At 43.9% G+C, this 25,537-nt stretch overlaps 1 protein-coding gene across 8 annotated transcripts in view; it reads left to right on the top strand.

The window, feature by feature from the left end:
• The first annotated feature begins 1,283 nt into the window (after positions 1–1,283).
• Positions 1,284–25,537, top strand: part of ubtf (upstream binding transcription factor) — a 65,402-nt gene continuing 41,148 nt past the window's right edge. For 2 of the 8 annotated variants that reach the window (XM_070864464.1, XM_070864461.1), the window contains exons 1-4: positions 2,451–2,966; positions 4,132–4,240; positions 13,450–13,622; positions 15,920–16,003. In XM_070864464.1, coding sequence (XP_070720565.1) covers positions 4,189–4,240; positions 13,450–13,622; positions 15,920–16,003 — 309 coding nt within the window. In that variant the 5' untranslated portion in view covers positions 2,451–2,966; positions 4,132–4,188. Of the gene's footprint in view, positions 2,404–2,450; positions 2,967–4,131; positions 4,241–13,449; positions 13,623–15,919; positions 16,004–25,537 lie in introns of those variants that run through there. The other 6 variants (XM_070864466.1, XM_070864467.1, XM_070864462.1 and 3 more) reach the window with 5 other exon arrangements.

The following is a 25,537-nucleotide window of genomic DNA, read 5'->3' as shown; positions in this document are numbered from 1 at the left end:
TGTGCCAGGGAGGAACAATTCTCCAAACAATATCAACAATGTAGACGCTGAGGAGTATAGCAAATGGAGTGGATACTTCCAGATAGGAATGAGCACTGATAACTCTTAAGATAAGTTAAGTCCACTGCTGTGTAAAAGGGATAAAATGGAAGCAAAAATCCGTGTCAGGAGCTGCTAACAAAATCGTGACATTAAGAGCGCTTTCACACGAAATAACGAATTGTTTTCTGCGTGGTTATGCTCCAACCGGCTCGACTTCCTATCACAGTCAACACAGAATTGTATGCGGCGGAGAAGGTTCAGCGCACAGCATTAAAGAGACGGCTGTTGGATTGTAAACTCTTCCGTGGTAGAACTTAATTTGTTTTCGTTGGAGAAAAAGGGGGGGGGGGGCAAAGTTCAGGGTTGCGCTGCAGAAGAGCTCCTTGGACACGCCGCACTTGGGGGATAGGAGAGAGCTCCCTGCCGGCCGGTGCAGCGCTGGCGATGTGACCGCTCCGAGAAGCGCAGTGTGGAACGCCGCTCGCTCAGCCTGTGCTGTTACCCCCCGCAGCTGCCAGAAAGTCGGGGCACAGGTTGCGCCTCCGCCCTCTCCAGGCGGTATGGGAAGAGCAAATAAACTGCTTAAGATGATTTTTTTTCTAACCAGATGTATACCAGGCCATTTTAACACCACAACGACTGCGCTGAGTTAATTAAATACAAATGTCTAGATTGCCTCTCGGTTGCTGCACGGCGAAAAAAATCGCAAGCGGAAATTGCTGACGCCATGGAAAGTGCGCAATTAGCAATGAATAATTAAATCGTTTTTGTTTTTCGCTGGAGCGCAGTACATCCTGCTCGACATTGCATATTTAAATAAACGCAGAAGTACAACTTGGCTGCTGTTGTGCAGCTAAAACGCAATCTTGTGTCGAATACGTACCAGATTACAAGGGGGGAGGCCAGCAGCCGAATCCCAGCCACTAAACAACAGTAGGAGGCAGTGAGACTGTGATGGGCAGGTGCTTGGGAACTCCCCCCGAGCACAACCAGGCCTCTTTCATGTTTCCTCTCGCCCTGCGTTCACTATTGCAACACCATCTTGTTATGTCGATGTGGTTACAATGTGACACCGCCATCGGAGCACCAGACCCAGCCTGAAGTCTGCCCAACAAAAATGAAAGACTCTTCATTCTTTCTCTCTCTCTCTCTCTCCACGGATGCTGCCTGACCTGCTGAGTATTTCCAGCATTTTCTGTTTTTGTTTCAGAGGGGGGGAAAAAAAATTAAATTATTTCGTCGGTGATCGCTCCAGCCTCGACTGGGGATGATAGACCCTTCCCATTGCAATCTGAAATTGCCCCACATATCAAACCCACGGAGGGGGTCACCATGACCCAGATTGTCTCTCCTCCTTGCCCTGGGACTCTGCCTCTTCCTTCCTTCCTTCCTTCCTCCTCTCTCTCTCTCTCTCTCTCCCTTCTCTTCTTCCTCTTCTTCTTCTTCTTCTTCCCTTGCTGACTTCGAAGCCGAGTTTGCTTGGAGATTCTCCTGTCAATGGACTGGCATCACCCTGGTTAAGTACAACTGAAAAGGGAGGGAGGTAAATTCCAATTTAAGAAATCCCCCTCCCCAGGCAGCCTGCTGCTCAAGCACTCCCCTTCCGATTGCTCCTTTTAAATTTCCCGCCCCGTACTGTAGAAATTCATTAATTTATTTCAGGCAATTTTCCTCTCGATTGGCTGGACAGGGGATGACGTGCGGGACAACAAAGGTGGAGTTGGAAATTAAATAAAAATGTAGCAAAGAAGAAAGCTGCGGCTGGCTGCTATATGTGTAACAGCCGCACTTCACGGCAACTAACTAACTATCCAACACTGGCAATTAATCCGGGGACTAAAGCACTGCCTGCCCGCTGCCGCTCTGCGCCGAGAGAGCACCGGCTTTCAGAAATATTTGGAACTGCAACTTTTTTTCTCCAGAATTACAAACTTCCCCTCCAAACTTTGCAGAAGATATTTTGTTGCCTTTCTCGAGGTTTTTTTTCCTCCCCCTCCTCTGTGTGCGTGTATGTCTCCTCCTCCTATAAAATGTGCCTTGCTTGTCGGGCTTGCTGAAATTGGGATTTGGGGAGCGCAACATTAATTTTGTTTGAGGAGGGAGAAGAGAGTGGCTTTTGAAATGCCACTGAGCCGGCTGAGTCGTGGGCAGAGGAGCGGCAGGGGGATGGGGCAAGGAGCTGATGCGGAAAAAGGGGATTGGAGAGGTCGGAAGTATCGCGAAGCATGCCGGCTCTCAACGGGGACTAAGAAAGCGTCCACGCCCGGGGCCAGCGCCGCGGATCTGGCGAAGGTTCAGCTCTAGCTTCCCTCTCGTTTGAAAAAAAAATTTTTTGTTGTTGTTTGCATCGCCTCCGAGAAGGTAAGGTTTTAATTGCAAAACAAAAAAAAACACTTTCTTTTAATTTTAATAAAGAATTTGCAAGCAAAAAAAAAAGAAAGGCGGGTGGGTGAGCTTGTCCCGAAAGAGGTGAGAGAGAGGGAGCGGGGGCTCGGCGCTGGGCTGTACCGAGCCGGTCGCGCTGTGGAGCCGCCTCTTGTCGCCAGCAGCAGGAAGCTGGTTGGTTCGAGCGGCCGCGCCAGTGCAGGGGCTCCTTGTCTCGGATTCACTCGCTTCTGGGTTCCGGCCCCTTTTGTGTCTCGCTTTTTTTTTGCAACTCTCTCTCCCTTTTTTCTCCCCCAAGCTCGGCTCCCATTTTCTCTCTCCTCTCTCCGAGCAAGTGTTGCCAGGCTTGCCCGGGGCTTGGCTGACTTTTCATATTCTCTCCTTTTTTTTTTTCCCACCCCCCACACACACACAGCCGTTTGCTTAAATCAACCTTGTGCTGCAGGAATCCCTCTCTCTTTCCCCCCTCCTTTCTCTGCGGATCTTGTTGCAGGCGCTTCTCGTCCATAGCTCGGCTCTCTTTTGGAGAAAACAAGGCGGTGAGTAAATTTATTTTTTTTAATATAGGGTAAGTCACTTTTTTTAATGCATTCGGAGGCTTTTGTTGCTTTTTTTAAAAAAAAAACAAATCATATTAAGCGGGGTGGTTTGCTGGGTTTTTTTTTTGTGTGCGTTTGCGGCGGGTTTTGTGCCGCGCTGTAACCCGGGCTGCGGCGCTCACATGGCGGATCCGAGCCCTTCACCCGCTCGGTGCCTCCGGGAAACGCCATCGCTCGAAAGCGGAGGGCAATTTGGAGGCGAGTAAGCAAATTCTACTGTTTTTTTGTTTTTTATCTTTTTCTTTTAAATTCTTTTTTTAAAAAAAAATCTTTTTTGCTTTTTTTTTACTAATTTGTAAAAAAATATATTTAACAATTTTTTTTAATTCTCTTTCCCCCCCCCCCCCCCCCACTATCTGAGGCTGGGCTGCTGCGACGGTCGAGCCCGAGCTGTTTTTGTAACATGGCCGTGCGGATCTCCAGTGCAAGCCGGAACCCGGGCGCCATGTCTGGGACAAGCTGTAGACACACAAGTCGCTGCCCTCCCCCCCCCCCGAGCTGCGGGGGCTGGCGGAGCCGGGGAGACTCGGGCGGTGGAGCCTGGAGCCCCTCCCGCCCCCTGCCTGGTGCTTGGTGCATTGGGGGAGTTTGCAGAGAGAGCCGAGGGCTGGGAGGGAGGGAGGGAGAGAGAGAGAGTGACTTCTCGCTCATTGCCTTTTGTCACGATCTGTTTTTTTTCCCCCTCCCTGCACTGTCCCTCCTGGCGGGGCTGAAACTCTCGAGATCTCTCCCTCCGGAGCACTGCCGCAACACATCAGCCTTCCCCCTCCCCTTCTCTTCAGTCTCTCTCTTTGTCCACCGCTCCTCCCTGGCTCGCCCGGACATCCAGCTGTGACCGAGCGCCTCTCCCGGAGATCATGAACCGGCTGCTGGCTGCTCCGAGCTGTTTACTCTCTCGCTGGGTCTGGCGGGAAAGAGGAGGAGGAGGAGGAGGAGGAGGAAGAAGAGGGAGGGAGGCCAGACGTAAGCACTGGGGGTTTGACTAAGAGTGGCATGTGTGTGTGAGAGAGACACGCACAGGGGGGAGATGGCTGTTGCAGCCCTGGTCCTGTGAGCCCTGATCCTGTGCGACTAGCTAACCCTTGTGCTCCTTTGCTCCATTCAGGCTGGTTGGACGGATTGGCAAGGAGAGCAATCAGTAACCTGGTGAGAGTGGAGCAGCATGAACGGTGAGACAACCATGGCTGCAACTGTTGAACTAAGCGATGTAAAAGGTGAGTTGATGGAGGTGAGGGTTTCATAGAATGGTCACAGCGCAATAGGAGGCCGTTTGGCCCGTCGACCCCATGCCGGCTCTCCAACAGCACTTCAACTATCCCAATTCCCCCACCCTTTCCCTGTAGCCCTGTAATTTATTTTTTCTTCAGGCACTTATCTAATTCTCTTTTGAAAGCCACGATTGAAACGGCCTCCACCGCCCTCTCGGGCAGTGCAATCCAGATCGTAACCGCTCACTGCATTTTTTAAATGTTTTTCCTCATGTCACCTTTGGTTCTTTTGCCAATCACCTCAACTCTGTGTCCTCTGGTTCTGGACCCTGCCCTTCTGCCAATGGTAATCGTTTCTCTCTCTCTACTCTGTCTAGATCCCTGAAAATTTAGTGCAACATTTGTGTAGCATAAATATTTAGTTGCACCCGTATTCAGTCGAACTGAGATTTCAGTGTCTTTGTATGAATTTTATATGCAGAACTGCAGTATTTGGGCAACGATTGCTCTAAGAAGCAACTGTAGAAGTTTGCCTATTGCCTTGGACACAAAAATCAAGACTTTTACCAGGTATCAATAAAACAATGTTCATAAGTAAGAGTTGACAATACTGGGGACACAATTATTCTGCCATTATTAGTGGCCTACATAAAGACATGGATTGACTTATGGACCATCAAGTGTTCTATGGGACAGAGAAAGGGGAATTAAGGACTGAAGGATTTTTATTTGTGAATGAAATGTTGGAAGGATTCTTCAAGAACATTTATTATCTATATAAATGGGAATCGTATCAAGTACTAAGTTTTGTCTCGATAGTCCATCTATTTTTAAAAAATTGGCAGCAATTATATTATCATTTGCGTGCAATCCAATTTGGCTATTTTATGGTTAACTCATAACTGCTGATCCAAATCCTAACTGCTTATCCTTGTAAGAAACCTTTTGAGATTTTGTAAACAATATTTTTTTTAAAAATTAGCTCCATATCAGCCTCTGCTTCAAGTTTCAGAATATTTTTTTTAGCGGAGACTTTGTGTACACCGCCTCCAGTTTGATCATTCTCCGTTTCAGTCAGTACTCAAAAAGCCCTCCTGCACTCTGTTCCTTCCAGTGACTGATAGAACACAAGGACAGTTGTGGATAACATCTCCCAATTTTTCCATGTGCACAGCCTATTACAAAATGTGCTGTAGGTTTCATTGCAAACACTGAAGCCTGGGAAGAAAGGGTAGTGCCATCACCCCTCAATAAGTACTTGTATCCCAGGCCATCATTGCACAGGACAGGAGAGCTTCAGGTTAAGCAGCGAATCAAATACTAGTCATTAGTTGTTTCTGGAATGTGCCAAGGCCAAAGCGTATTTTAAGCCACGTTCTACATCATCAGATGAGGCTGAGCCATTTTGTTTTGGTTGGCCAAGTGTCCCGTATGAGAGGAACCCATTTTTTTGCCCTTGTGCCTCTAGCGAAAATGGGGAACAGGCAGGAAAGTGGAGGTGAGGCCAAGATCAGATCAGGACTCCTACTGCTCCTATTTCTTATGTTCTTAAATCCATCATCATACAGGCAGACATGGTATTTGCCCAAAATGGAACCCACACTCGCCACATTGGGACATGTTAGACTTGTCCAGGTTAAGACTTTAGACACAGATTTTTCAAGAGCCAATAGTCACAGAACACAAATATGTAAAGTGACTGACCAGCTTACATCATGCAGCGTATCAGAGCGCTGGTAAGCTTCCCATTGCTTGTCCAGTTAATACAGCTTGTTAAATCATTGACTTGCAGGGTTGGATTGATTCCAATCTTTCATCGCCAAGCATGTCACCTTGGAGCCATGTTGATCCCAAAGAAGATTCCATTTGCTTTCTCTTATCTTTTCAATCCTGCACCTGCAGGAGAAAAGTGCCTAGCTGATGATTTGACAAGTGTGGGTTTGAGCCCCAAGTAGGAGAACAGTAGGTACCAAGAGTTCATCGTGAGCATAAATTGTATCAAGTTCATTGGCATCGTCTTCGTGGTCACTGCATGGAGCTACTCCACATAGCAAAGAACCATAGTTCCACCAGTCAGGTGTGGAACTTCAACAGAAGCTTCTGCTTGCCTTGAAAGCTTTGAGGTCTTGCTCTGAAATTTTTGGTGTTATCTGGCTTTGCAGTACTCACTGTACCCAGGTTCTACTGTTAATCTATACTATTGGAGTGTACCAAGGCTGGGAGAACATTTTTCAGTTTTTGTTGATTCTGGCTAGGATGGATGGAATCCCTTTGATCATAAAGGTAGTCCCTTCAGCTGATCTGTAACGGATGAAGTAGTAGTGTTCCATGTACTGCTGGTGTATAGAAAATCTCAATCCATGGCAGGACTCCAATAATCTCCAGACAAAAGAGAATATATGGAACTTCTCCAAGTTCATGTGTCAGGACATACTGCTAAGTTCATCTGCAAACTGTTAATGGCCCAGATTTTGCAAACACATGAACACGTGAAGTTCCTGTACTTACACACTAGATATCCACTAAACTTGTCAGAAATAGTTGGGGCTTGTCCATTCTAGTGTACGGGTATTTTTAATGACCCGGTAAGCAGTGCTCCCGTTACGGTGCATGTGCGGCCGTGCAGTAATCTGAAAGGTCCCAGAAAGGCCGCTCACTGCTTTTACATTGTAAATACTCCCACGCGCAGAAATTTAAAGGGACTGCACATTAAAAGGAGCAGGCTGCGCAGAACAAAGTGCAGCTCACATGGACCATTGGTAGTAAGTCTCAATTACTGCCAAACAGCCTCTCTGGTACTGAAAATTACAGTTTGAAAACATGGCATCTCATTCCTTCAGACTTTAATTATTGGAGATTTTTAAAAATAAACTTTTTTTTACTTTGTCGCTTTTATCTCTCGATCCCATCTTTCTTTCCGTCTGTGTTTCACTTTCTGTACATGATTTGGCATTGAATTAACTTCTGGTTCAGACTGCATGCCTCAGTAAGAATTCTTCAATCTGGTTAAAGAGATACACGGTTGCTTGCCCCGTTCACAGATGCACGTTGTTTTGGATTTCTGATCACCGCAACTTCCAATACAAAAGCCAATGGAAAGCCTGTGGGCAAGTGTAAGTGTAATGAATGGTGCTCGCTGACCATAAAATTTGGACCATTGTAATGTGGGCTTCCGATGCCTTCAGGCATGACGGTATACAATAAAACCAAACTGCTGGAAATATTCAACAGTATACAAACCATCTCTATTTGATGCCCTTATGTGGGGCTGTACCATGCAGGTCAGGAGACTTTGCTCAACTGTCTTGTCTGAATGATCATTTCATATTTTCTCATGGGGATATCTCTCTCTGGAGGACATGTGGCAGTCATGATGGAGAGTTTCTTGAAATGCCCACGGTAATTTCATGGTCCCATCAGTTTTTCAGTAGGGAAAAGCAAACCGTAGAAGATACACGTTTGATTTGAGAGTTTGGCATCAAGTTCAACCTACTTCAGAAGAAGTGCTGCCTGCCTTCCAGCGATGTCTGATTGTTACCATTCCCCAGATGGGTAGAAAGGGGGAGGATCCACTCTTACTGCAAAGGATGGCTAGGTTATTCGCTACACTTTTATTGTTCTAATCAGAAATAGGCACAGAAATCACCACGGGAGAATAACTTCCATGGGACAGGAGTGCTTATCCCAAGATAGATTCTGAGGCAGAAATGCTTGTTTCCTCAGGTCTCGGAGAAGGCTAAAGGAACACGCGGGCATTTTAGAGCATTACATTAGAATCCATATCGACAGTAAAGGGACATAGTACAATTGTTGTGCATTACAGGCCATCAAATAGCAGGTGTGAGATGGAGGCAATGATCTGAAGATAATTCAGAAATGTAAGTAAGAACAGGGCAATAATAGTGGGCGAGTTTAACATTGAGGATAGACTAGGTTAAATGTAATGCATGAGGTCAAAATCGGGAACATGTTTTCGAATGCATTCCGAACTCTTTCTGAAATCAGTATGTTTAGTCCAACAGGGGAAGAAGCATTTTTGGGAAGTGAAGCTGGGCAAATAGCTTGCGGCTAGATCAATTGGAAAATAATGGCTGCAACATAGTTCGGCGCAACTTGTTTTGGAGACAGTTCAGAGAAGGTTCACTGGAGATGAGGGGATTGACTTATGAGGATAGGTTGGACCGTTACTCATTGGATTTCAGAAGAATGAGAGATCATATTGAAACGATAAGCTTACAAGGGGGCTAGACAAGGTGGATGCAGAGAGGATGTTTTCACTGATAGGGTGACTAGAACTAGGGGGCATAATCTTAGAATAAGGGGCTGCCCATTTAAAACTGAGATGAGAAGGAATTTCTTCTGAGGGTTGTAAATCTGGGGAATTTGCTGCCTCGAGAGAGCTGTGGAAGCTGGGACATTGAATAAATTTAAGACAGAGATAGACAGTTTCTTAACCGATGAGGGACTAAGGGGTTATGGGGAGCGGGTGGGGAAGTGACCGGAGTCCATGATTGGATCAGCCATGATCGTATTAAATGGCGGAGCAGGCTTGAGCTCCTATTTCTTATGTAGGAAAACGGTGATGGAAGAGTCAAAGACGAAGTGGAAAAAAGCAAAGTTCCGCAACCTAAAAAGGGATTTGGCTCAAATTAACTGGACAGGGAAGTTAGCAAGGGAGGGTCTTGACGACCAGCAGTGAGAAATCTTGATGTGTGTAAGAATAGAAAATATATTTGTATAAGGCAAAAAAGGGGTGAATCATAGTATAGTGTTCGTAGGTAAACCGGGATTAAAACTGACACTTCAAAAGGAGATATGTAAATGGCTAATAAAGATAATTATAAGAGATACACAAATAGCATAATAGAGGTGAAATTGGAGATCAGAAGGGATTAGCTGCTATAAAAGGAAATAGTAAGGGTGCTTTATAAGCGTATAAAAGGTAAAATAATTACGAGGCTGGGATCACTGGAATAAAGAAAGGAATCTGGTTGCAGAATGTCCTATGGTGGAGCTATTAATTATTTTCTATTGGTTTTTACAAATAATGGTGGAATTGAGAACATAAATGTACTAGAGAAGGAAATAGAAACATTGATAGCTGCGGAAAAAGGAATTGGTTCTGAACAAAATTAGTGGAACGTATATTGGCTAAGTCTTGGCTCTGATGGCATTCGCCCTAGGCTGTTGAAATTTGGAGGGTAAAGATCAGAGAAGAGCTAGCTGAGGCTTTAATTGTTCAGTCTTCCTTAAATATGTGAATCATGCCATGGAACTGGAGAAATGCTGAAGTCATGTCCTTATTCAAGAAGGGTAGAATGGGTAATTATAGACTAGTTAATTGAAGGCCAACTTGAATATTTTGAGCGAGTATTTAGAATCAAATACATTGGGATGAATGTTAATTGAGTTTGACAAATCTTGAGTTTTTTGTTGAAGAAATGATTGGATCGATAAAGGGAATGCTGTAAATGTATCTGGAATTTGCAGATGTCATTTGATAGTGTCTCAAAGGATTGTTGGAATAATTCGGGCATGTAGTATAAGAAAACTCCATTAGTTGGACAAGAAGCAACATTAGGGTAAATGGATGTTGCTTGGATTATAGAAGGGTTGGCAGTGGTCTACCCTTCCTCCCACTATTCGTCGGGGACTTGGCCTGGAGGGTGGTGCACGGAGCAGTGCCGTGCAACAAATTTTTAAGCCGGTTCACGGACTCCCAGGCCGCCTGCAATTTCTGCGGTCTGGAGGAGTCCGTGTTCCATGTTTTTATTGAGTGCACGAGGTTGCAGCCCCTGTTCCATTATTTGAAGGGGCTGCTCCTGAAATTCTGGCTGCACTTCAGTCCCACTCTCCTGATCTTTGGGCACCCTGTGCGGAGGGGAGCGGGTAGGTCCGAAGGCCTCCTCGTAGGACTGCTCCTGGGCACGGCCAAGGGTGCCATCAGCCGGTCCAGGCAGCGGGCGGTCGAGGGGGTCGTTCAACCTGACTGCCTGCCTCTCTTCTGCTCTTGCATCCGGTCCAGGGTGTCCTTGGAGATGGAGCACGCGGTGTCCACCGGTACGCTCGCGGCCTTCCGCGAGAGGTGGGCACCGGAGGGACTGGAGTGCATCATCACGCCCGCCAACCAAATTTTAATTTGATTTTACGTTTTAAAGTTTAATTTGTTTTAATTGCCGGTGTTTTTTAGTGTCCCCTTCCCTTTTATAGGGGGCACTGGGGAAAATTGTGATTTTAGTGCCCAAAAAAAACCCCCCAAAAAAAACCCAAAAAAAGAAGAAAAAAAAAAAAGAAAAAAAGGGCCTTGTAAATGTCTGATGTGTCACCCAGGTCGGGTGGCACGGTTTAATGTGTTTTGTTTTGCAGATAAACTCCAAAAAGAGTTTCAATGCTGGGTTTGCTTGGATTCTAAATAGATATAGATGTTTTGGACTCGAGTATAGAGAACACAATCTCAATTTGCTGATGACACAAAAGTAATGGGTTTGACATGGTGCATAGGGTTGTAAAATACTTCAGAAAGACATAAGCAGGTTAGCAGAATGGGCCAACAGTTGGAAGATGCAATTTAATGTAGGTAAGTGTGAGGCAATACATTTTGGGAATAAAAATAAACTGGAGTCTATATTTAATGGAAAGGTGAAGGATCTGGATGAACAGAGGGTTCAAATACATAATTTCGTGGAAATGTGGGTGGGTGAAGCTATAAAATAGAGGACGTTTTGGACATTAGAATTGGGGCATAGTGGAAGAGTAAATATTGGTCACTGATCTATAATGCACCCATTATAGAAAGGACATTACAGCATAAATTTACCCAGATGATGCCAGGGATGGAAACCCTAGTTATGTGGAGATACTGGGACTATTTCCACTGATGTAGAGAAGGTTTAATAGAGGTTTTTAACTTTGGTTTTGATGTGTGAATAGGAAAAGACTTGCTTTCTCTGGCTGGAGAGTTGGTGGCTTGGGGCCATCAATGAGTGAGGAGAGAGGTTGGAAGAAATTCCTTCACGCAGAAGACTGTTGGGGCGTTGCCTACTTTGTCACGGATTGGTTGAGGCAGAGGCCATTGCATCGTTTAAAGGAGTGAGGATAATATTTGCCTGACGTGGCAGCCTCTTTCTGATTTTCATGTTTAGTTATATCTGGTTAATTAGTAGTCGAGACGTTTTCAAAGAAAGTGGGATTTCTTTATCAAATATTTAAAAAAACAGCTAGAAACCCTACAAGGTCTTGTTTATTGCAGGGGTAGATTGAGATTGTTGTACCATGCCCTGGTATTTTCCCCAATGTCCTGGGATTCTAATTGACCACAAAGCTGATTTTGTAAGATGATCTTGAGACAAATATGCAAAACTCAGTTGTCTTCTGGTGATCTCTTCCTGTTGCATGCTTTGACGTGCAAACAGGCTTGAGTTTGAAGAGGCATGTTCTCGTAAGAGTCAGTCGGAAGGCAGGGCGGATCTGAACAGACCTAACCACAATGTGTTTTATAAGCGAGTTACATGTGAAAGAAGAACTTGGTCATGGCTGTTATTTCAGTATGTCTTGCAGCTTTAGTATTGGTGTTGCCAGAATCTCATTTATATTTTCTGTTCAGCAACCTGCAGAGGTGTGTAGAATGTCATGACAAACACCTCGAGCAAAGTCAAGGTGTAAGCACGAGTCTGACTCGGATGAATTTAGACAAGTGGGGTTGCCCATATATGGTTCTTGAATAACCTTAACAGAATGCCAGACTGTTGGGCATTTCCTGCAACAGTCTAAACAATCGATCCTATGAACTCCTAAAGGGGGAAGAGAAGTTTTATGCCATTTCTTCTGATTTCCAGCATAATTTGCAACACTTGAATGGAAAAGATAAACACATTTCTCATGACTTCTTCTTTGCTTGGGTGTACTTGTTTCTTGCGCAGTCTTGATTGTTCCATAACACTTCCATGTCGACAGACTTTGTACTGCATGGGCTGCTACCTTCCTAACTCTCCCCAGAAAATTCCTAGAGGCTCCATTTGACACGCGTTGCTCTCGAGAACTGTTTTCTTCCTTTTTAGTTCTAGATGTCTAATGAGATTCACAGAAGAATTCCTCTTTGAAAGCTCACAATAGAAAGTGGATGCACTATTTTGAGAGAAGGCCACATTCAAAGTATTAAGGTTTATTTACAAAAAAGCTTTATTTGTTTCCAGAACTCTGGTGCTGCAATGTTATCCCTCGTCGTGCTTTCTCCGGAGTATTATTTTGTTGATCTATGATAGAATGCACGAAGAAGCCAAGGGCATTTGAAATCCCAGGGACTTTGTTCTCTGTTTTTCTTTCTCTCCCATCAACTCCTGCTCTCGCCCAATATTCTAGCTCTCACTGGAATACTCGGCAGCAGGGCTGGGGCCATTGGTGCTGTTAGCCTGGCTCAGGTCATCAACAGTGGCACAGAATGGGAATTGAACCTGGCACCTTTCTGATTTATTTCCTATGAAAGGATTCCAATAAGATTTCAAGTAAATTGGATAGCTGGTGCACCAGATCCCACAGGGTTATATTCATCCTCTTGAAGCCAGTGTTGAAATTCTTTTCACTTACAATTGCAAGCTTAGAGTGGAAGCTTTCTTGATGCTAATAAGGTGTGTACAACTGAGCAGTTTGTGATTAATTGGAGATTGATGATTTTTCTTGTGCTGGGTTACTTATGAACGACTGGGACAGTCCGAACACATTCTTGCATGATTACACTGAGCCAGTAAGCGAAAGGGTTTCTCTCCATACAACCGTCTGCAAGGCAGGTTGAGAGGATGGGGGGCACTTCACTGTTTCTGCTCGACATTTGCTTGTTGGTGCAGCCATCTTTGTGTCTCTGTACTACTCTTGACTGCAAAGATCATCTTTTGCATGGTATTCTAGTTAAATGGAAGCGGTCTACATACTGTTCTGGTGCTGGTGAGAATTCCCCTTGGGGTGGGGGGGGAAGCCTCCCTGATACCAAATTTAGGAGTCCTGTACACTGAGATTGTTTAAGGAGAGGTAGCTGTTGTCAACAGCCATGCATTGACATTTAAAATTGGTGTGTCTGTATTTTCTATCTAATTCAGTTTAAAGCTGTACTGTCCAGTCTTTATTTAAGTAGGTGCCATTGTTTAATTCCCCCAAAAATGTCAGAAATCGCTGTGTTTGCGAGGCTCATACCAATGCATGCAGGATTTGATTTTTCCCTGCAGATTGGCCAAAAGAGGACCTCCTGGGCCTGTTGGACAGCATGAGGAGCATAGTTCCTTCTAACGATGTGATGAAGTTTAAAACCACAGAGTCCCACATGGACTGGAACAAAGTGACGTTCGCCCATTATACAGCCGACATGTGCAAGCAGAAGTGGACAGAGATATCTCATGAAGTAAGACAGTGGAGGAGAAATTTGGTCACTCCTCATTTGGTGCGGTAACCCAGGTGGAGTGGTAATTTTAGTGCCTTGAAAAACTGAGGCGTTCGACACCCAAAAATCCAGCACATTTTCCCCAAAGCTTTTTTTGGGCGTACTTGAAGAGTTACGCCTTTTTTTGGGGGTCCATGAACGGCAAAAAAAAATTTTCTAAGTTTCCCCGTTGGATTTGTTAATTTTGGCTTGGCCTAACCTGCCCTTTAGTTTTGAGGATGGAGCCTTGATTTGCGCCAAAAAGATCGGGTTGCCACGGTAACCAGGGACACAATGTGAGCTGAGGCTGCAAAGTGAAACATACAGCCAGCTCGCAACACATTAAAACACATTGAAATATATAACAGCAATTCTCTCTCTTTCTCGCTCTGTTTATCTGCAGAGGCCACATACACTGGCCTAAGAAGAACTGGAGTAACTCTCAGCTGGCCAGAATTGGCGCGCGTGGCAGGTTACGCCCCCTTTGGCTGAAAAAAAAAACTACCCTTAAAAAAATAAATGGTAACTAACTGAGTTACGCTGGTGCAAATTGATGGGGGAAACTTTTTTTAAAAACTTGGGCCAAAAAAAGCGGTCTGCTCCAAAAAACCGGCGCTAATCACTGGAAAATTGAGCCCGTTGTCTTTAGTGTTTAGCAGCTAGGCCTAACAGTAGGGTTTCCCTTTACACTGATAAGCTGATGTTTAAAGTGTACTTTATAGAATATTGGGGATTGTTACAATGGACTACGCTTTTGGCCCAGGCTACTGGTTAGATTACTCCTTATTCCTTTGTTTAACCTCCCCATACAAATTGGCAGCTGTCTTAAGTAAACATAAACCATGTTCTTTGCGTGTACATCCTCAAAATCCAGTGTAAACTGGGGTGACCGTTTATTTGAGTTACTGCTTAATGAGTTGGAGCTGTTAGCCATCGATACATCGCTCCTGATCTCCGGCATATCCGGAAACTGCGCAATGCCAGAACTTTTTATTTTCTGTCCAAATTCGAGGTTGTTCTTTGAAAGTAGTTCAAGCTCCACACTCAATAACTAAACAGGGTTGTTGGGGGCTGATGATTGGGGTTGAGAAGTTCAACAGGGCCGCAGCGTGTTAATTTTTATTGGTGATCTGAAGTATAGCTTGAACAATAGGATTTTAAAAATTTGATAATGACGGGCTTTGTAATGGAAAGACAAATCCATATGCTGTAGGCTGATTTTGGCAGTTTTGAGTTAATGGGTAAATGCCATTTAATGTGGGTAAATGTGGTGTTGTGAATATGGGATTAAGAAACTCCAGTCATGCTTATACCAGGCAGTGATGTCCATTCAAAGAAACAGATGTAGCAAAGGCTTTGAGGATTGTAGTTGTTTGTTACACATGGAGTATGAGATGGCTGTTGATAAAGCAAATAAGAGTTTCTGGTCCCAGTCATACTGTTAGTCATTGAATACAAAATTAAGAATATTGTACTTGGACACATTATAGTCTGTGCATGAAGTATTGTATTCACTTTTAGTTGGTAACAGAGGGTGTAGAGGAGGACTACCAGATGACACCAAATCTTAGAGCTTTTCATTTTTAGGCTAGGATTTGATAGTCAGGGTTATTTACTTTGGCGTGGATTTGATTTATGCTTTTCAAAATGAAGGGATTGGATGCTTCTGATTTAAATATGTTTCAAACGGACAATGATAAGATTGTTATGCCTAATACAGGCAGAATTGGGTTCGATGCCAGGACATATTTGTAGGGAATTGTTACCCTTGAGTAAACTTCCCAGCTGTGGTGAGGGTGGAATTACTATAGTCCGGAGATAAGAGGGCATCACCAGTTATTGTGGGTAGTTTAGTTTATCACGTCACGGGCAACTTACAATCTTTCTCGATTGCTTTGGTGAGTCGGAGAGGGATTTCCTCGCGTTTTTTCATGAAATGGAATGGCCACTTCTAATATGGAACACTGAGGTTGCTCTGTCCACTAGACTGCGTGACCTTGATGTGCTTTCTCTAGATGCTGTTATCCTCTCGTTGATATTGCATTCAGAGTCCCTCCCCAAAAACAACTGAGGTGCAGTTCCAGAGTGGGACCTTGTATGCGAAGGGCTCGGTGGAAACCATGTGGCTATCTGGCTGTTAACTCTTAAGTGGGCAAGTTGCCTGTGTTGTCTCCCATTTGTTCATCTATTTGAGTGCGGGGCTTGAACTGCATTCAAAGAACCATCTTTTTGAGTGTGTCCCTTTTGCTTCACTGTTTAAGTTTTTAATCTGTGTTCAGGTGAGAAAGTTCCGCACTCTATCTGAGCTGATCGTGGATGCACAGGAACACGTGAGGAATCCCTATAAAGGCAAAAAACTCAAGGTGAGCACTCGGTCTGGGGGAAACAATTTTCTGGGTTGGGAGGAAAGAAAAGAATGTGGGGCGCTAATAAAATTTGCTTTGTAAACAACCATGTGATCATATTTTTAAATTCTGTTGTGTTCATAATATTTTGCAGGGGGCAGGTGGGTGAAATCTATTTATTGCCAAGTCCGTAGTATTGCAGCCATGACATCCAAACAGCTATTCTCCTTGCATTCAGCAATTCACTTGAATACAACTACAGCCGTACAATATATTTGGATATTGTAATTTGATACATTTCAACCAAGTAGCACTCAGCTAATTGCTGACCCTGGACAGATTTTGAGATGTGGACTGCGCTGTAATATATTCTGGTTTACCATGTACTGTTGAAGGCTGCTCATTCAGCCCCTTTTTTTTGAAAGAATTAGCTACTCCACCAGTAGGAGGAGCTTTGTGGAGAGTGATGAATAGACAAAGGCATTTTTTCGTGCACCTTGCATCGTCCAACTAAAAACTGCATCGGTTTGTTTCCTACACTCTGGTATTGTGATCCACAAAGGTAAGGTCCTTGCAATTTTCCTCCCCGTTTTTAAGAAAAATCAGCGAACTAAACCTGATGGGAACATCGGAACAATACTGGATTTTTGAAGCTGTTCATTTAGGACAGTTGTCTAACTGTTTCTCCTGGTGCAGAAGATTCTGACCATACCGTCGTGAAGCTTTTGCATTACTTTTGGGGATTTAAGAACCAGACTGGGATGGCCCTTTTCATTAACCTTCCTCTGGCATATTTGCACTGCAGATGATGTCTTTCCTCCAATCCAGAAGGTAGGTTATTGCATAAATGCCAAAGAAGATCCACCTGCTTTGGTTTATAAGTAAACAATTTGGTTTATGTCCATTCTTGTGAAAACTTTGTACATATAATTCCACTTGGCTGCTCCAGAAGTTCTTGTTGTTGTTTCACGGACATCATTTCGAAGAGTCTTTGGCTTTCCCTGACAGTACTGGTTCTCCCAACTGTTCCAAAATAAAACCATGCTCATGAAATTACATTTTACGGGAATTTATTTCCTTCTGGGCCTTGGGGTAGGGTGCCTCAGATTTGGAGATAGTTTTGGGGAGCAGTTTGCCGTTTCAGGACAGCACATCAAGATCTCGCTTCCTAATTGCAGGGGCCATTGGGCTAGAGGTTCAGGTACTCCTGTAACAAAAAATATTATGTGATGTAGCTTGATATTGACATCTTTACTTTCATAGTATTTAACAACTTCACACACGCGAATCGTGTCCCAGTTTATGGTTTGTAGATTGGACAGTTTACTTGGAGAAGCCAAGCCACAATTCGAATACAAACATGCTGTGTAATTTGTTTCAGGGTATGTGTTGAGACAATTATGAATTGGAACAGAAAGTTACTTGTAATCTACCCAGCTCCAGTCCTATTTTATTAGGTTGCAGAGCAGGGCTCTGTTCCTGGGGTTTGCTTAGAGCCTTCGTAGGGAAGACAGCCTTATCAGCAAATAGTTAGGGGGAAATAATACTTGTAATTGTGTGCTATTTGTGTTAGCGAAGCTTAACTAATGTGTGTTTTTTTAAAGTTTTCTTGTTGCTACTAGTCATTTGTTAGAACATAAGAAATAGGAGCAGGAGTAGGCCAAACGGCCCTCAAGCCTGCTCCGCCATTCAATACGATCATGGCTGATCTGATCATGGACTCGGGTCCACTTCCCTGCCCGTTCCCCATAACCCCTTATTTCCTTAGCAGTTAAGAAACAGTCTATCTCTGTCTTAAATTTATTCAATGTTTCAGCTTCCACAGCTCTAAGGCAGCGAATTCCACAGATTTACAACCCTGTGAGAAGAAATTCTTCATCTCAGTTTTAAATGGGTGGCCCCTTATTCTAAAATTATGCCCCCTAGTTCTAGTCTCCCCTATCAGTGGAAGCATCCTCTCTGCATCCACCTTGTCAAGCCCCCTCATAATCTTATACGTTTTGATAAGATCACCTCTCATTCTTCTGAATTCCAATAAGTAGAGGCCCAACCTACTCAACCTTTCCTCATAAGTCAACCCCCTCATCTCTGGTATCAACCTTGTGAACCATCTCTGAACTGGTAATACTGCTTCATAAATTTGGCAGTTAAGGCCCAAAAATGTCTGTTTTAGTATTCTGCCTCTCTTGAAGATGGCAATCCTGTTGATCTACATGATCAAACCAGAAACTGGAATCCTTTTTTTAAAAAGGGTTGTCTGTTCATAGTGCACAATGATAGTTTATCTAATATCCGGGCTCCTGTATACAGGGAGCATGGACATTTGCAGAGTGGAAAGTAACACGTCAAAAAAAGTATAACTGGCAGGGGAAATCCCAAAACATAAAGGCAGGAATTTGCGGTGGAGAATAACCACAAGCGAACAGCACTCGCTGTTATTGCCCCATTGAAACTGACTGCAACGTCCGGATGGAGCGCGTGCGCACCCGAACACGGAAATCCTCAGGGTGCAGTCACTCATTCACTGTTCCGACACTGGCTGCGCATTGGACAACCCCTACCCCCACAGTGAAACTGGCGAAATCGGGTCTTCTCTCTGCTAATATCGCTGTTAAATACCCCATTTAAAAGTTAGGCCTTGTTGGATTAGCTGCAACTGGGGTTTTGCATCGTATTGACTGCTAAACAAACAGTATGGCCCTGAAAAACTAACTTTAATTTTGAAGAGTGTCACATTTCTTGATAAATTATAATTTTCAAGAAGCTTTAAAAAAAATTATATACTAAAGTTAATGTTTGTTTCAGATTTCCCCATGTGAGAGCTCCAATCTTTGTTTTGCTCAATTTTTTTTTAAAAGTCTGACTGAAAGCAATGTCTTCACTTCCTGGTTCCTTGTCTGAGAATTCTGCATTATGATTGGCTGCTTAGACAGCTTGTTACCATCACAGCAGCTCACACTAGGAATTCCCCTCTATTCTACTCTGATCTGTCGGCAAACCTCTCGCCACAGTGATCATGAGATAAGAATTCAATGAATGTAATTGTCCAGACAAACCATTTCCTTTTCATAGAAAGTATTTTCTTTCTCTTGGCACATGTAACTTAATGAAGCAACTTCTAGCTCTTCTAATCCACTAACTTTTCTTCTCGTCACTCCTGTAAGCGCTCTACATCTCCTTATCCAATATGCACCCTTTCCGTCCCAGCATCTAGGCAAATTACTGGAGTCATAGTACAGAACCCTTACTCTGTATACTGGCTACTGGAATATATATATATAATCGAAAGTTATAGCACAAAGAGGCTATTCGGCCCGTTGTCTGTGTCAGCCGATAGTTATCCAGCCTAATCTCACTTTCCAGCTCTTGGTCTGTAGCCTTCTGATTATGGCACTTTGATTATGTGCATATCCAAGTACCTTTTTAAATATGATTAGGGTTTCTGCCTCTACCACCCTTTCAGGCAGTGAGTTCCAGACCCCCATCACACTCTGGGTGAGAAAAATTATCCTCAAATCCCCTACATCTGCCAATTTAAATCTATGCCCTCTGGTTATTGAGCCCTTTGCTAAGGGAAATAGATCTTTCCTATTCACTCAAACCAGGCCCCTCATCATTTTATACACCTTCAGTTAGGTCTCCCCTCAGCCTCCTCTGTTCCAAAGAAAACAACCCCAGCCTATCTTTCCTCATAGCTAAAATTCTCCAGTCCAGGCAACATCCTCGTAAATCTCCTCTGTACCCTCTAGTGCAATCACACCTTTCCTTTGATGTGGTGACCAGAACCTGCACGCAGTACTCTAGCTATGGCCAAACTAGTGTTTTATACAGTTCAAGTATAACCTCCCTGCTCTTGTCTTTATTAGCTGAGGCATAGAATACAAGTATCCCTTATGCTGCCTTAACCACCTTATCTACCTATCCTATCTTCAGGGATCTGTGGACATACACTCTAAGGTCCCTTTGTTCCTCTTCACCACTTCGTGTCCTACCATTTAATGTGTACTCCCTTGCCTTGTTACGCCTCCCCAACTCCATTATCTCACACTTCTCTGGATTGAATTCCATTTGCCACTGTTCTGCTCACCTGACCAGTCCATTGATGTCTTCCTGCAGTCTTCAGCTTTCTTATCAACCACACAACCAATTTTTGTATCATCTGCAAACTTCTTAATCATACCTCCTACATTCAAGTCCAAATCGTTGATGTATACCGCAAAATGTAAGGGAACTCGCACTGAACCCTGTGGAACCCCACTGGAAACAGCCTTCCAGTCACAAAAACACTCATCGACCATTACACTTTGCTTCCTGCCTCTGAGACAATTTTGGATCCAACTTGCCACTTTGCCTTGGATCCCGTGGGCTTTTACTTTCGTGACCAGTCTGCCATGTGGGACCTTATCAAAAGCTTTGCTAAAATCCATATAGACTACATCAAACCCTCGACCCTCCTCGTTACCTCAAAAAATTCAATCAAGTTAGTCCGACACGACCTTCCCTTAACAAATCCATGCTGACTGTCTTTGATTAATCTGTGTCTTTCTAAATGAAGATTTATCCTATCCGAGAATTTTTTCCTATAATTTTCCCACTATCGAGATTAGGCTGATCTGTAATTATTCGGTCTATCCCTTTCTCCCTTTTTAAACAGTGGTAAACAATGTTAGCAGTCCTCCGGCACCACACCTGTAGCCAGAGAGGATTGGAAAATGATGGTCAGAGCCTCTGCTATTTCCTCTCTTGCTTCTCTTAACTGCCTGGGATACATTTCATCTGGGCCTGGGGACTTACCCACTTTCAAAGATGCTAAACTCCTTAATACTTCTCTCACTGTTTATTAGGTGCCGCCATGTGTTAAAAGCAGATGAGTTACTCTACCAAACAAAACCCACTGGCTTTTGAACCAACAAATAACGCAGATGTATAAATCGTATAACATAATAAAATATAGGACCGTAATTTGCTGTCAGTGGCAGTGTGACGGTGATCACCGCTGCCCACAGAGATCTCGCGATCTGCAGTGACGTCATCAAGCTGACTGAGCAGTCAATCACGTTAACAGCAAACTAGACAATGAAGAGCACTGATTACCTGCACTTAATCTTCCAGAAAGCGAAATAAAGATTGGGGCATACACATTGAGTTAAGGTAGAAGCTGAAATATCAACACTTTTTTAAAAACTTTTTTTTTTACATTGTAATTTTTATCCATGCAGAAATTTGACATTAGCAAATACAAAGTTTTTCAGGGCCAGAACGGTTGTTTAGCAGTCAAATACGCAGTTAAAAGCCCAGCTACACCTATTCGAACAAGGCATAACATCTAATGGGGTATTTAACAGCAATATTCGCGTGGAAAACTCCAGTTTTCATCGATTTCCGATTGCCGGCTATGGGGGGGCCCCACTGTGCAGCCGGTGATGGAGCAGTGAATGACTGCAGCTGCAGGATTTCCACATTTAGAAGCACATGCGCTACATCCTGAAGTTGCGGTCAGAGCCGCCATTACCCGCTGCAAAATCTGGGCCGTGCGTTGCTCTATATTCTTTGATATGTAAAACTAATAAAAGACCTAATTTGCTTTCTCTCCAAGCATAGATTTTAAAATGGAGACCCATTTCTTGTCTTGCAGTACCAACCGGCAACCAGTGTTTGAAATTGAGCTCCGCTATCTGCTGGCTGTCTTTAAAACACAGCCTTGCAACTGTGGTTCGATACCCAATTGTGGATGAGCAGAAATGTTCTCCATTGGGAAGGTCGAAGCCATTGTTTTCAGTCCCCGTCACTGACTCCGTCCCTCTCCCTAACTTCTGTCTGAGGCTGAACCACACTGTTTGCAAACCTGGTATCTCATTTGACCCTGAACTGAGCTTCCAACCACACATCCGCGGCATAACCAAGACCGCTTATTTCCATCATCTTATCACCCGTCTCCACCACTGCTTCAGCTCAACCACTGCTGAAACCCTCATCCATGTCTTTGTTACCTCTCGACTTGACTACTCCAACGCACTCCTGGCTGGCCTCTCACGTTCTATCCTACGTAAACTAGGGAGGTGATCCAAAACCCGGCTACCCCTGACCTAACTCGCACTAAGTCCCGTTCACCCATCACCCCTGTGCTCACTAACCTACATTGACTCCCGGTTAAGCAACACCTTAATTTCAAAATTCTCATCCTCATTTTCAAATCCCTCCATGGCCTTGCCCCTTGTCAAATTAAATATTCTAGCCACATAAGCAAGAGGTAGGTTTTAAGAAGCGTCTTAAAGGAGGAAAGAGGTTTAGGCAGGGAATTCCAGAGTTTAGGGCCTAGGCAACAGAAGGCACGGCTGCCAATGGTTGAGCTATTAAAATCAGCGATGTGCAAGAATCTAGAACTGGAGGAGTGCAGAAAGCCTTGACGGTTGTGGAGGATACGGCGGGGGGCATGGGGTGGTGGTGGTCATGGAGGGATTTGAAAACCAGGAGGAGAATTTTAAAATCGAGGCGTTGCTTAACCGGGAGCCAATGTAAGTCAGTGAGCACAGGGGTGATGGGTGAAAAGGACTTGGTGTGAGTTGGGATACGTGCAGCAGAGTTTTGTATGAGCTTAAGTTTATTTTTATTTTGCACTATCACAGTCCAAACAGCATGGCACCCTCTACAGCAGATCTGGGACCTGTGCGAGCAGGTCAAGCAACAGAGTGTCTCTTCAACCAATTAGATTGAAGAATCCTTACTGAGGCACGCAGAGTCTAAACAAGGAAGTGTCCATTAGAATATTTAATTTGATGTAAAATCAAGTACAGTAAAAAAAGAAAGAGGGAAAGAAAGATGGGATTATGAGAGATAAATCAGATAGAAATAAAAGGTTTTAAAAAAAAAAAAATAATTAAATCACCAACATTAATTTAAAATGTGAAGGAATATAATGCCACCCTTGTAAAAGTTAATTTTCAGTGCCAGAGAGATTGTTTGGCAGTAATTAAGACTTATCACACCGTTAAAAATTCACTTACACTTGAATGGACAAGCTCTGACTTTTTCGAGCACATTTATAGGGTATCTAGTGGGTAATTACTCCCAACTTCGCGCTGTTGTATTTGTGTATGCCAAGTGTCTCTAGCTTCTGGAGGAGCTGAGCAACTGATAGCAACTTCTTGATATCTGCGTTTAATTGCGCATGCGCAGATGCCAAAAGTTGCTGTCCAACTTGCTCCTTAACGTTGAGCGCTGTTAGTCTCACCAGTACCATTACTGCAAAATCTGGGCCTTTTTCTTTAAGAAGACCCTGGGTATTAAACCCTTGCCTATTGCTTCTACCAATACAGAATTCTACCAATGCAGAATACAAGTTTATAAATTCTAGAGAAATATATTTCTGCTGTAATGGTCCAACCTGCAAATGTCTATCTGCAAATTTTGCTAAAAGGAATCAAATGAACATTCTGTAGTGTTGCAAGAGTGATTTTTTTTTCATAGTTCTAAATATTCCTCTTTAATAAAAAACCTTTTACTCCATGGCAAATTGTACATCCCCTTGTTTCTCCACCTGTGACTTGGAGTTCATGACAATCGCATGATATTGCAGCTGTCCTTCTCGCTGGTGGAGGATGCAGGACTGAGAGGGATTGCTGAAGTGCATCCTGCAGATAGTCCATGCTGCAGCTAAATTGTTGCAGTGATGGAAGAGATGGATATTGAATCTCATGGTACTAGTCAAGCAGACTGCTGTGTCCTGGGTGGTGACAAGTTACACTTTTCTGACAACTAGTTGCTATTCCATCACATTCTTGGCCCTACCCTTGTAGACGGTGGAAAGGCTTTGAGGGGTCAGGAAGTGAGACACTTGTCACAGAATGGCGAGCATCGGCCCTGCTCTTGCAGCCACATTGTTGCTATGGGCGGGCTAGTTAAGCTGCTGAAGAAGAGTGACGACTACCTGCCCAACCTCCTCCCTGCACAAGATGTTGATGATGGGGGCTTGGCAATGGGGGTGCTGTGGAAGGTCCTGGGAAGGTGGTTGGAAATGGTCATCATGTTTCCCATCACTTGTGAGCCAGGCTTTGGATGTTTGTGGGAAAGTCAGATGGGAAAGGGGTAAATAAGTGAATCGAGTCATTTGCACTCCAAATAATATAAAGAAATCAATTGCACTAGTGACTTGAATGAGCACTTATCAGGAGATTGTCTTTGTCTGGAAAGGACATCATTAGGGAAACAAAGCTTTGTGTTTGGATGGTGGGAGTTAAAGTCTGTGTGTCTCTCTCTCTCTCTCTCTCTCTCTCTCTCTCTCTCGCTCTGTGTCTCTCTCTCTCTCGCTCTGTGTCTCTCTCTCTCGCTCTGTGTCTCTCTCTCTCGCTCTGTGTCTCTCTCTCTCTCTCTCTCGCTCTGTGTCTCTCTCTCTCTCGCTCTGTGTCTCTCTCTCTCTCTCTCTCTCTCTCTCTCGCTCTGTGTCTCTCTCTCTCTCTCTCTCGCTCTGTGTCTCTCTCTCTCGCTCTGTGTCTCTCTCTCTCTCTCTCTCTCTCTCTCTCTCTCTCTCTCTCTCGCTCGCTCTGTGTCTCTCTCTCTCTCTCGCTCGCTCTGTGTCTCTCTCTCTCTCTCTCTCGCTCTGTGTCTGTCTCTCTCTCTCTCTCGCTCTGTGTCTCTCTCTCTCTCTCTCTCTCGCTCTGTGTCTCTCTCTCTCTCTCTCTCTCTCTCTCTCTCGCTCTGTGTCTCTCTCTCTCTCTCTCGCGCTCTGTGTGTCTCTCTCTCTCTCGCGGCCCCCCCCCCCCCCCCCTCCTTTCTGGGAGGTGGGAACAGGGTGGTATTGTAACTTTTTATATTGAGATGTTTCTTGTCGGGTTACCTTTGGCTATCATGCTACAAATTCATAATGAAACTGCTAACAGTCTAGAAATATCCTCTCTCTTTATTGAGTGGAGTATCTAATCTAGTTAACCAACTGGGACTAGATGTAAATTGCAACATTTTATACCTTCTAAAGCATTGTGATTCAGATCAATCTGCTTCGAATAACTGAGATGTTTTGAGGTATAACCACAAATTGCAACAGAGAAACTGATATTTCTGATCCAGGCTGTCAATCCGCAGTCTTGAGTGCTTCAAAGGCTAAATGTTAATGAGAGCTACATTAACACACACTCTGCGTAAAAATATCAGCTGTGGCTACTTTTTTTACTTGAGTGCCAGGAGATGTACACCGTGTCTAAATTCTCCACAAATTCTCTCGCCATCTCCTGCTGATCTTGTTTTACTAAGCAATTTAAATAGTCACCTTCATAAATTTGAGGAGAGGCGGGGGTGGGGAAAGAGGAATTTTTACTGACCAGCTGAATCAGTGATGGATTCCGATATCGCATTTATAGATTTTTTTTTTATTGTACTGCAAGAAACATTGTGTAGATACAACAGTTGGAAATATTTTTGTGTGGTTTAATAGATCAAAGTTGTATAGAAAATTGCAACATGGATCCTGATCAGGTTAAAACACTCCAGTGATTTTTTTTTTTTTAATAGTAAAATGCACTAATTACAAAATACAACTCATCACGCCTCCAATTTTTA

This window comes from Pristiophorus japonicus, chromosome 21, assembly GCF_044704955.1.
Source record: "Pristiophorus japonicus isolate sPriJap1 chromosome 21, sPriJap1.hap1, whole genome shotgun sequence".
Classification (NCBI taxonomy): Eukaryota; Metazoa; Chordata; class Chondrichthyes; family Pristiophoridae; genus Pristiophorus; species Pristiophorus japonicus.
Note: the sequence above shows the minus strand (reverse complement) of the source record. Positions and strands in the feature narration are given on the sequence as shown.